Source organism: Ixodes scapularis, unplaced genomic scaffold (assembly GCF_016920785.2).
Source record: "Ixodes scapularis isolate PalLabHiFi unplaced genomic scaffold, ASM1692078v2 PGA_scaffold7__128_contigs__length_106722199, whole genome shotgun sequence".
In the NCBI taxonomy this organism is placed as follows: domain Eukaryota; kingdom Metazoa; phylum Arthropoda; class Arachnida; order Ixodida; family Ixodidae; genus Ixodes; species Ixodes scapularis.
In genome coordinates this window covers 5,759,144-5,772,076 of record NW_024609882.1, presented here as the reverse complement: position 1 = coordinate 5,772,076, position 12,933 = coordinate 5,759,144, and the positions used below count along the sequence as shown (strand labels likewise).

Below are 12,933 nucleotides of genomic sequence, written 5' to 3'. Positions count from 1 at the left end.
CGAGGCACGCTCCGTGAAGTTTCATCTCTCTCCTCCGCGGCCATATTGTAATCGAGCCCGTTCCCTCGTATGCAGTGCATGTCGCTCTCGCAACAATGTGGCTGTTATCGTATTAGCGGCCGGTGGGAATCGTATGCAGATGCGGTTCGGGCACTAATGTTTTTTTGCAGGCGCGCGGTGATTGATGGGGATAATTTGCACCGCCTTGGCGACGCTGCCGTGTCTGTCATCGATTTTACCGACTGCCACGCTCGTATTTATACGTCTGGCCATAGCAGAGCTGCCGAGCGGGTACTTCGTGTGAAGGCTGAAACCTCGCTTGGAGGTTGGTTCGTATTCCGTCGCAGCACTCGCTTAAAAAGGCACGTTTGTTTTGCGTAGTTAAAGATGCTTTATGGAACGAGCTCTGGGAGCAGATTTGGCGGGCTGTTACTCGTGAAATAACTGACGAGAGAAAGAACACAAAACTGCTCGCAAATAGCGGTAGGCTGGATGTGAATGGGTTAAGATAGTCAATTAACGAGAGTCTAGGGAAGGTAAGTGTCGTGGAATGATAGCCTCAAATAAATAAAAGCCGTGTATGGCTTTTAGTTATGGCTTTTTCGTCTCTGCGTGACTCACTCAGCCATTTAGAGCTAGAAGTGTCCGTACGCGCAACAGATGCACGTTCGATAGAAAAGCGTGCTAGAGTAGCGCATCGACGTTTACGGGAAGATGCGGATCAAAGAAAGGCAATATGTTCGCACAAAGTGTGTTTTCGAGTTTTAGGGAGTTTCATTATCATAAAATTTTTATATTTGGCGTATGAAAATAATGCATACCGAATATGATGTCGCAATTAGTCAAATGGGCATTTGAAGAACTCCGGCAAGCCAGAAAAAAAGTAATTTTGAGTCATTTTTGTGCGCGCGGTTCTTCGAATTGTGGCGTCGCCCGCCATCGCGTTCATTTTGAGAAATAGGCATAGACTATTATAAATTAGATAGTGCAACACGACAAGAAGAAGTAGAAGAAATAGACAGGACAGAGACCTCTGTTCTGTCTCCCTCCTCTACTTTTTTCTTGTCGTGTTGCGCTACCGAATTATTAATATGTTCAACTAGCCAGACATGGAAAGTAATCCGTTACAAGTAACGGATGACTTCTGATTCGTCACTTTTTAAAGTAATTTTATAATTGCCACGTTAGTTTTCTGCGGCAGTAATTTGTAATGTAATTTCGTTACAAAATATTGGTAACGGATTACTTGAATTACTCGTTACTTAAAAAAAATATTAGCATAATAGAGACACTGGTGCAAAATGAGTGTACGACCATCCGTTTGACAAATGCTATTGTTTTCTTCGTAGGGGAAAAGTAACGTGAAAGTAATTTGTAACGTAGCGAGTAAAGTAATCCGTTACGTTTCAGCGAAAGTAATTTGTAACGGTAATCCATTACATTTGAGGCTTAGTAATTTGTAATAGTAATTCAACACATTTTTCAAGTAACTAACCCACCAGATGAGCTTGATGTAGACATAGGCGTCCCCTTTTCGTCGTATTCGTCTGTAGCTTCAATTTCTAGAAACAAATGAATAAAAAAAAATTCTCATTGCGAAACAGTGTTGCTACACATCTATAATGATATTCGAAAGCTTTCTTTTTAATTTTGGGGCATTTTTGCAGTTCGTGCGCAAGCATTTTTGTTTGTAATGTTGTCCTATATCAACCAAATTTGACATGCATGTTTTAAGATAAGCTGAATGAAACTATAAAAGTTTGATTAGAATGGTTATTTTTGTATTTATGGGAACTTAAAGAATATTTTGTTAGCCCTTTGAAAATGGGAGTTTTGCGACTTCCAAATATATTAAAATAAAAAAAGGTCTCGCACAGATTATATTTGTTGTTTCTTGTACTCACAGTCTAAATGGAGCTAATTAGATTTTTTTAATAGGCTCTTTTAAGTACGTTGTTATGACCCACGTGTTTGCAACAACATCGACACATTAAAACACGAGACCGAGGCAAAAAAGAGGGACAAACACAACTTCTCAAAAAGCAAGAAACATTTTTTTTATGTGCCTTTAACGTGGCTTGCGAAGGATGATGCGACGCAATGTCACTACTGTAGAACGCAATTCGGAGGGCGAGAACTCGTCAAACCGTTTCGTTCGGATTTCTTTCTCGGCCTCCACCATTGTAAATGAGAAATAAAGATGTTATTAATATTCTTATAATAAAGGACTGTCTGAACAAAGACGAGACGCGTGGTCAGCTTCGTGTACGCGACATATTAGACGGGCCACTGCAGGATGTCACGTTTACAAACGTTTTATAAGATTGAAAAAAAAAGTATCCAGGGACGTCCCAAACACTTGGACGCTTTAAAAGGTTCAAAAGGACCGTATTCGATGAAAGCGTCCTTAGAATTACGCGTCGCAAACCCAACCTCGTAGAGTGCTGTCGATCTTCTCGACGACAGTCAGTTTTGATAGGAATCCCGTCTAGGCCGCGAGAATGGCGTCGAGTCGAGGCGGGCCCCGAAAGCGTGCTCGGTGCTGCTGCGCAGGTGTCCTCGATCAACCGGGTGCTGCGCAACCTGGCTGCGCAGAAGGAGCAGCAGCAGGCGGCCGTGCAGGGCGTGTACGACAAGCTGCGCGTGCTGAGCGGGGCCGGGGCCCTGGCCGGGTCCGCCGCCTGCTGGCCTCCAGGGCCCTGGCACCCGCCTCCGCCGCAACCCACAGCCCTGCAGCCGTCCCACCCGCTGGCCGCAGCCGTGGCCGCCGCCACGTCCACGCTCCACGCCGCGCACAAGGCCGGTGAGTGCGGAAAGCCATACAACATGCTTTGCGCTCGCGGAGGCAGTGTGTCGCGGCGATGCTCCCCGATTTTGATCTTCCAAACACTGCGAAGAGTGCGGAAATTGACTTCATGACATACTTCAGAAATTTTTCCGAATACGCGTCCCGCCCCAAGTCAGCTTTCGTTCTGTGGGGCGCCGTCCGAAACCTTCACCAATAGAAGCGCGCACGCGCACTGTGTCGTTGTCTTGTAGTTGTCGTCTGCTTGCTCACGACCCCCCTTAACACTGCGTTCGGGTTACCAAAAAAGAAAAAAATAATGCGCATTTAGAAGTTGCACACGCGGCGTATAGAGGTTCAAGATGCCTCCTGCTTGTCATACTTTAGCGTATGGTCTACTACATTTCTCGAACACAGAGCGGAAAGTATGTCCCGCCGAAAAGCAGGCGTTCCGCAAAGCCGCTTCCCTGCAAGCGCTTTGGACTCCTTCAACGCATCTGACGCCCCTTCGCCAAAGAGGAGTTGGCGGCAAAAGGGGGCTCCGCTATTTTTAGTTAGTGTAAGCAGTGTGATAGGCGTTACTGAAAAAAAAAAAATAACGATATAAGTTACTCGTTACTTTCGAATCAATGGAACGCGTCACTCACCTACCTTGAAATAAAAGGAATTCGTTACCGTTACGCGTATAAAGTAACGCGCCGTGCTTTTGCGTCGTTTTTGTATTTATAAATTGAAACGTCGTCTCGATGCTACAGGTATGCATAAGTGCCATATTTCGATTTTCTATTTGTCTTGCGACCGACACAGATGCGTAGCATCAATTTAACAAATGCCGTGAATCTCACCCGCGCTAGGCGTTTTGAGGTCATTGACACGTAAACTCTTCTGGTGCTGAAAATTCATAGCGCTTACGCTTTATGCAGTGATAGAACTACACACACACGCCACGCCGTGAGGTCAAATTTCATTTGGAATACGTGCAGTTGCCGCTAAACCTAGTGAAGGGGGGGGGGGGGGGGGGGGCGGCACGGCGGCGCTTATTTAATTTACTATACGCTTATGGCGGTCAAGTCAGTTAACGGAGGACCAGCAGAAATATTCTTCCGCCTGGCGGAAAGTCCTCCTCGCCCTCTTTCTTTCTTGTATTGTAGCACGGCGAGGAGAGGGGAAAGGTCCCCTTTTGCGCCGGCTTCTTCTGAGAGGATAAGCCGAAAAAATCCCCATTTTGAGCGACGGGCGATGGGTGCGGCAGCAGCGACCTCGTGAGTTAGAGGTAGCTTCAGCTCCTATCGCGTAATCTGCCCCATTTTTTGGCGCTCACCAAGCCTAGCTCCTCGGGTGTCGGTTTTACGGAGCTGCAAGGCAGCGCCCGCGCAGTCACCGAATTGCCGCTTTCGAAGGTCTTTAGTTTAGCCCGTGGCAAAGTAAACGCATACTTGAGAGCTGCGATTCATAACGTTCCGCACCCATTGAAGGAACGTTTCATAGATATTTTCGGTTGATCAAGGAGCTCAAAACACATGCGCGAGAAGTGGTGACTTGAATATGTAAGGATGACTCACATCTTCACAAAACATTCCATCTTCAAGAAAAAAACGGCTTATCACGCTCAAACCTGCCTCAAATTGGGATCGATGGAAAAGAAAACGATGTACCAGGCGCGGGCATCTTCTAGAAGGTCTCTGTTTTCTAGGAGCGAGCACAAATTATTGAAGAACTTTAGAAACTATGTTTTCAGGCCACGCTATATTTAGCGGGAGCTCGCGCTGCCACTTCGATGCATTCTCTGAAGCGCGCGCCTGAAGTGGCAGCGGGCCTTTGAAAACGATTTACTAAAATGCCCTGTTGTGTGCCTAACTCGCACAACATGATGGCCAGCAAAATGTATGAAATTCATATTTACACATTCCCAACAAGCACCGAGGTGAGGGGGCATCAAGGGTGAATGTGAATTTTAGAAAGTTTTAGTGGGTCGCTTTTAGCCACTTAGATAACCGTATACGGTCCGTACCCCACAACGAAATGTAAGCTAGACTCGCTGTTTACATTCTTCATCGAGTGCGGCTATGCAGCGAAAAGACAATATTAAAACCCTTTTTGACGAGTCTAGCGTGTCGTGTTATGGTTCAACGTTGCCTGTATCGGTACCATAGCACGGACCGCCACTTCGAAGTATTTGCGGTGTCTCAAAGAAACTAAGGCAAAAGCAGACAATTTTTTTTTTTTTAACGTGACACAGAATTGTATTTAACACTAAAAAAACTTTTAGGTACCCTACGCTACGCAGTTAGCACAAACTATCACCGGTGTTTTCCACTTTTTTTTTTTGTTAGAAGAGAACGATGTTTAGGAAACTGTTTAATGCGAGTATCCAACCTAAGCGGTAGATTTTAGTGCGAGTCGATACATTGCTGGGGAAAATAGCAAAAAGCGCGATGTCGTGTTTGCGCTAACAGTGTCGCGTAATGTACGCATACCGCTGCACAATCAACGCTAACATAGTAAATCAGTAAATTTAGTGGCCCCCCAAAAAGTGGTGTTATTTTGTTTTATTTTTATGTTTGAAAAGTAGTTATTTTTAAACAAGCAATTCGGTAAAGAGTGCTTCCGTTGGGCACCAACTTAAGAGGGCATCAATTTGTTCTGATACACTATATTCTGCATGGCCCTTGCGTAAAAATGTCAATATTGTGTTTTGTGCTAGCTGTGTCACGCACAGTAAGAAAACAGGTTCATTGCTCGAACATTTAAACAAGGCCTTACTTACGCCAAATAGACGTTTTGTGAGTACGCTCTATTACTGGTGGTTCATAAAATAATCTACGTTGTTTATTTAGAGGAAGGAAGTGGTGGTGAGGGGAGGGGAAATTGAATACAAAAGACGACTCAGGGAACCTTGAACTTTGTAAATATTTCGCTCAACCTATAATCCTGAGCTAATTAAATCACTTTTGCTTTGTCTGTTTTAGAACTTGTTAACAGTCGCGCAAAAGGCCAAGATGAGCGAAAAGTCAGATGCCCCTGTTTATTTGAGCAAGAAGCTTATTTCTGCGAGATAGAACTGAAAAAGCGTACGTGTGTAACCGTAGCAATCTCCGACCAAGCCTGAACCTCACTTTTTCGCCATTTCATCGAAAGCCGTTTTTACCGAATGAACGGACACTTCATCGAACGCCGTTTCATCGAACGCCGTTTTATCGAATCGTCAAGGGCCGTTTCATCGAATTTCTCAGTTATGGCTCTGTACCGAGTTTTGGGGCATAACAGTGCTTTATAGATGTTTCACCTTGCATTTGTTAAGACTAAGGTAGTCACTTGAGAAATTGTTTTGAATGTGGGTGTCAAATTACTAAAAATAAAAGCAATTGGCATAAAAAGAAATAAAAACAATTGGGTATGCGACTTACTGAAAAGCCTTACTCATGTACATACATGGCTGAAACCACGACGCTGCAAATAAAGGACAGACACTTAAAACACTTTTAAGCGTCTGTGCTTTCTGTTTTGCCTCATTTTTAATTGTTTCATGTGACATGGAGAGGGGTCATTGTTTCATGAAGGCTTTCTTCTCAAAGCAGGATATGTTCACGATGGAACTTATCTCGCCACTGCACCCAGTGATATAAAAGCAGAAACAAAAGAAAAAAAAAAGAGAGAATGAGATGAAGTTGTGTATAAAAATTAAAGTAAATTCCAAAGTATTACAGACTGTAACATTGTTCGATGAAAAGGCGTTCGATGGAAACGGCTTTTATGAAACGGCGTTCGATGAAACGGCGTTCGATGAAACGGCTTCGATGAAACGGCTTCGATGAAACGGCATTCGATGAAACGGCATTCGATGAAACGGCGTTCGGTGAAATGTCCGGACGCACTTGTAGCGGTACGCGTGCATTACGTGGCACTTTTAGCCCGAACGCGACATCGGCGCTTTTTACTATTTCTGCCCAGCAACATGTATTGTCTAGCACTGAGCTCTGCCACTTAGGTTGATAGTTGCATTGACAGTTTTCTAAATATCATTTATTTCTAAAAAACAAAATCAGAAAGACCGGCAATAGTTTGTCCGTGCTAACTAAAATGTGTTTGCACAGACAAAATTACAAACGCGTATTATGTTAAAAAAAAGGCTACAGTTGATTTTTTATTTTTATTTTTAATGCCTCAGAAATACTTTAAAGTGGCAGCACGTGCTATAGCGCCGATTTAAGCAACGTTGAACTATAACATCAGACGCTTCGATAGCCGCACTCGATCAAGAATGCTCACAGAAAGGTTATAGCTTATAAATTGTTGTAGGGTGCGGTTATCCAAGAACTAAAGACGATCCACTAGAACTTTTTAGTATCGACACACACCATAGCAGCCTTCTTACCTCATGTGGTTGCTGGGATGCGTAAATATAAATGTTACATACATTCGTTGGTCATCATATAGTGTGAGTTATGCACACAATGTTTGCGCTCGCTGCTAGAAAACAGAGACCTTCTAGAAGATGCCCGCGCCTGGTACATCGTTCTCTTCTCCATCGATCCCAATTTGAGGCAGGTTTGAGCGCGATAAGCCGTTTTTTTCAGATGGAACGTTTTGTGAAGATGTCAGTCATCCATATATATTCAAGTCACCACTTCTCGCGCATGTGTTTTGAGCTCCTTGATCAACCGAAAATATCTATGAAACGTTCCTTCAATGGGTGCGGGGATGCATCGCAGCTCTCAAGTATGCGTTTACTTTGCCACGGGCTAAACTAAAGACCTTCGACAGCGGAAATTCGGTGACTGCGCGGGCGCAGCCTTGCAGCTCCGTAAAACCTACACCCGAGGGGCTAGGCTTGGTGAGCGCCACAAAATGGGGCAGATTACGCGATAGGAGCTGAAGCTACCTCTAAGTCACGAGGTCGCTGCTGCCGCACCGATCGCCCGTCGCTCAAAAGGGGGATGTTCTCGGCTTATCCTCTCAGAAGAAGCCGGCGCAAAAGGAGACCTTTCCCCTCGCCTCGCCGTGGTACAATACAAGAAGAAAGAGGGCGAGGAGTACTTTCCGCCAGGCGGAAGAATATTTCTGCTGGTCCTCCTTTAAACAATTTCTTTATTTACGTGCACCCCCCTTTCTCCTTTCCTTCAACTGTAAAACACTTCCAACGCCCCTGGTTTAATTGTTCAATAAGTGGTGATGTAATTTAAACGCTTAAAATTGCCCTCGCGGTCTCTGTTCCACGGTGTGTTTTATTGATAGCAAGTCGCCGGAACAGCTGGTCGATCCAGAACTCAGCGGCCGGATATATGATGCAAAGACATCTACGCGCGACACACCTTCAAAACTTTGTCGTGGCGTCGATCCTTAATCGGTATCCAAGCGTGCGAAGGCACAGAGACGCAGCACTTCGGCGTGCCAAGGAAGCAATTGGATCCTGCCGCGAGACCGACGAGACTTGGTTTCGTTCCGTGGTTTCGTTCGACGAGTTGTACTTTTTCCCTGCGGTGCTGCGCTTTCGTAAACATTTCCACGTGTTCTCAAAGGCAGTTATTACGTTTACACGAAGTTAAAAAAAAAAAGTGGTTCATCGAATGACGTCGACGACGAACGAGTAGAAAACGTGTCTTCGGCACACTGCCGCCCAGCCTCTGCAAAGCTCCAAAAATTCGATTTTAGTACATGCAAGATGGCCGTCCGGTGGCCGCACTCGCTGAGCGGGGAAGCGCGATTCAGGAATTGTCGTAGAGATCAGTGACGCACCCGATTAAGACGCCACCTTCGTGATGCAGGAAACTAGAAATCCCGCGGCGAACTTCAACCAAGAAAGCCCGAAAGAGCTCAAAAGAAATGCTACACGTTTGAGACATCCTGGCTAATATTATAGTAACATTGTGAACTCAAAACTAAAAAGAACAATTTTATAATTTTTACTCGGTTATAGGTTACACCAAGGAAATTATTTTGGTTGAACTATATTTAGCTGCGCAGTAAAACGGCGTGATTCGGCTCTCTAGCCTTGCCTGCATTGTCACAGAAAGTTGTCCTCGAGATTAGCGGAGTAAAACTACCAAAATTCGATTTGTCGATCCTTCTCTGTAGGCTCATCGGTCCATCGGGCCAACAATTATGACCGCAACGAGTCTTAGAAGATCAAAACTCGTGGAGGTCGCTAATGCTCCGTCGTTTCAGGGTTTTCCCCTTTCGAGCCGTCTATAAAGGACAGACACTGATACGCGAAAAAGCGCTTTGGAACGCCGCCACGAGGAAGGATTTGCATACTGTGTCAAGCGGGTGGGCCCATGAACCATACTTAGAGAGCATCCCCAAACTGGGCCCCCAAAGGTCGCGACGGCTCAATGCCACCCAGAAGACAAGGCCTGACCATGACGTCATCGTTAGTTGTTGCGAGACGCCGCAAGACGCGCTGGCGGAGATGCCGACGCAAACTAGGTGGCCAGCGTGGATCCGTGAGTGGTGACGTCACAGGGAAAGAGGAGGACGCCTTGTTTTCAAGAAGGTATTGGTTTAAAGCGTCGCATAATTATACAAGTTTTTTTTTTTTTTTTTTGCTTTACAGGTTTGTTTTTAAAAGATCCCTTAAAGCTATAGTTTGTGCAGATATTTACGGCTAGGAGGACATAATATAGGGGGCTAATTGTCGCGATAAGTCAAATAATTACCTAAAATGGGTCGATTGACTTTATTATTTTGTGAAAATAAATATGGTTTCAATTAGAAGCTTGCGGATGTGTCAACAAAATTACTAACTATAATTTTTTTTTTTAGAAATTGGGTTGCGTGGGAAAGGCGGTGGGAGCGCCAAAGTTAGTTACTTCTCGAGCGACGGACGCAATGGTGGCGGTGCAAAAAATGCGCCGGATGATATAAGACATGCAAGAAACCGCACGGGCAGATTTTCGCACCACTAGTCTTGCGCCTGCTGCATGAGGAGTGATTTTAGCGCAACACCACTCTTCCCCCGTGCCCCGTATCTTTCGGGAACTCACTTATTTAGTGATTTTCTATGACGCTCGGTAAGTTTTAGATTTGAACCACATCTTTATATTAATTATAATTATGTAGCAATTTGTAGTTAATAAACGCGACTAATCATACCGATTACCTCCTCCCTCTCTCTCTCACAGACACACATATACACACACATTATGTCCTCTTGCCGTACAACAACTCATCTGCAGGACCACTTTAGTGCAGCTTTCACTGATTTTTTTTAGAACAAATACGTAAAACCAACTAGAAAAAAAAAAATATGTATATTGCTTTCCGCCGAAAGCTTCTATTTCAACGCTAAGCTTTGAGCCTATCACCTCACTTCAACTAACACCGAGTGTTGTCTTTAAATTAATATTTATTAATTAAAAAGTCGACGACACTGCTGAGTTCGCGAACACGTGTGTAGGAAAGTATCGAGCTATCGTCGACATAGAACTTCCTTCGATTCGATGGATTGCGTAATTTGCACGACGCCAATTCTCGAGTCGTCTCGTCGGTAGGTGCCCATCGCTTCACGCACTACCTCGAGAAAACACGGTATCAACTACGCAAAGGGGGGAAAAAAAAAAATGGAACAGATTGTGTTAACTTTTCTTTCGCTACTGAGAGGTTTCGCCCAAGATCGCGACACAGAGAACGACTAAAGCTGTGCTCGTAAAACGTCCAAAACGGCAGGAATGAATACGACGTTTCCTCTCGTTCTTCCGCAACCGTTTAAAATGCGGTCCCACCTCATGGGGACGGGCACTGGTATAGAATCGTGCGCCTGTCGACTGAGAAGAGCCGACACGTATCTTGACCAGTGCCGCGATTCCGCACCAGGCGTTGTCGTCGCTCGCGCCGGGACCCTTCTGGAGGGCCAGAAAACCTACCTTATCGAATTCCCGCAAACAGAGTATACAAAGGCATATACGCGGGTCCCAGCGCGCGCTCGCTCGAACTTCTGAAGACAGACACACCGATTCCGCCGCCATCTTGACACATACTTCCGTTCACCACGCGGCGCCATTCCAACCCCGAAATCCCGGATTCAGGCAGAATTCGCACGAGACGGCGCAGGGCGCAGCGTGCGCTTGGAACCAAAACGAACGGGACGAGCCCGGACAATCGCGGCGCTCGCACAGCCGGGACGGAACGCCCGCGGTGCCCCGGCACCGCCATCCGCAGGCTCCACAATCGTCGCAACTCGCGTATGAATCCCGACGACACGGGCGAGTCGCATCGCACGTGCATGCCCGCCGCATACGAAACGAACGGCGCGCGCGAGCCGCAACTCGCAGGCCGGGAGCGAATCTCCGCGCACACAACAATGGGTCGACAACCGCCGCGGGAGGTCCGTCTTTGTGCGCTCCCGCGCGCTTACCCCGCGGAACGGGAGGAGGGCCGCGAAGACGAGCGGCGACAAAAGCGCGTCCCCACAGCCCGGGTGGGCCGCTCGTCAAGACGTCGGGCCCTCGTCATTCTCCGCGGCGGACCGTCTTCCCCTTGGCGGCACGTCATCCCGTCTGAAGACCGCGGCGACGCCGTATCGGCCCCTCGACGTCCCAAGGCGCGTAGTAGGCCTTATCGACGGGCGGCGAGGGGACGGACGGACGGGCGGCTGACACGGGCTCGGGTCGGCGGGCCTCTGTCGATAAGGGCGCCGCGCTTTCTCGGGGCACTCGACCGGAACGCGGCGATAAGGGCGCGCCGACCAAAGGAAGAGGACGCGGGGACCGCGTCGCCCCCTCGGCCCCGCTGGCTGCGACCGCTATACCGCCCAAAGGAACGCCGAGGGCTGTTAGGTGACAGTCGATCTGTGAACCGATGACGTTCGAGATAGAACCTCGCTCGCAAATTGGGCGGGGAGCCTTCCTGCACCCCGACAATTGAACCTTGTCGCCAATGTGCGTGAGCGAGTTTCCACCTTGGTTCCGACTGCGGGTTCGTGCGAACGCCGCGTCCGCCTTTTTTTGGGAGGTCAGATGTAGCGGGCGTGCAGTGACGCCGCCGCTTCAGAAAATAAATAAATAAATAAATAAAAGAACTGTAACGACGACATGTTTGAAATAATGGAGGAATTACTGGCTACTCTACCGGCAGGGCTGCCTTTCCCGAGCGAGGGTTTGGAGAGGTGGAGCAACAGCGAGAAGTTGGGACGTCGCCCCGTATCAGTATACGTTTCAGTCAGACTTGAACGTAACTCGTTACGGGTACTTCGGTAAATTTTTCTCGGTAACCAAGTAACGATTCTGATAAGGAATCTATTTCGGGTTAGTTTTTGAAGGAGTAAACAGTAAACGAGTTACTTTAGTGTACAACACAAGATAAACTCGTGAAGGTTGTTCCCAAGCTTCGCCTCGTCCATTTTTAGGCTAATTTTAATCTTGCTATATTTATGAACAGTGACCTCAGAAATTCCGATGCCTTGGGATGGCAAGTAAAGGACATATTTATCCTAATTGAGCATCCTGCTATATGCAAATATTATTTCTTCAATCTCGAATTTCAAAAAAAACATGACGAATAATGAAGGCATGTTATCACGGCATCTATGCCTAACATATAGTCTTGCATAACAGCCACCGTTCAATCTTGAAAATTTTTTACTACAATGTAGATATCAGCAATCACAAAGTTTCCGTTTCGTTGTAAATACACCAGGCGCGGGGGTGCACCATCCCGCTTTGAAGGTGTGCTGTTCTCCCGAGCACGCAACTGCGACATTCCTACTTTTCCCCAAGGGCTGACGGCGGTGGGTTATTCCGTTAAAAGCGCTTCTTCCCGAGCACCGGTGCACCGCAGAGAAGCAAAGCCCGCAGAGCTCGCTTCCGTGGGTGTTGCTTCTCCGCAGTACATCCGCGCTCAGTAAGAAGCGTGCTCAACGGCGCTAACCCGACCGGTTAACACTTCGCACAATACGAACATCGCAGTTCATCTGGAAGCTTATATCGAAAAGTGTATTATTCGAAACTATTATTAGAAATTTAGAATATTCGCACCAGACTATTAACGACACAACATATTAGAATACAATTACTGCTTTAGACAAAAATAAAATCAGTGTAACGAGAAAGTAAAAAGCAAATTTTTACCTGACTTAACGCGTTCTTTTAATCTCACTAACCAGTGTTTTTGAGCAAGGAAAAAGTAAAGTTTTGTGTGTGTTTTTTTTCCAC

General features: G+C 46.5%; 1 protein-coding gene across 1 annotated transcript in view; it reads left to right on the top strand.

The window, feature by feature from the left end:
* Window positions 1–12,933, top strand: part of LOC8035895 (paired box protein Pax-6) — a 73,979-nt gene that overhangs the window by 40,431 nt on the left and 20,615 nt on the right. The window contains exon 5 of the mRNA XM_042286358.1: window positions 2,554–2,803. Coding sequence (XP_042142292.1) covers window positions 2,554–2,803 — 250 coding nt within the window. The remainder of the gene's footprint in view (window positions 1–2,553; window positions 2,804–12,933) is intronic.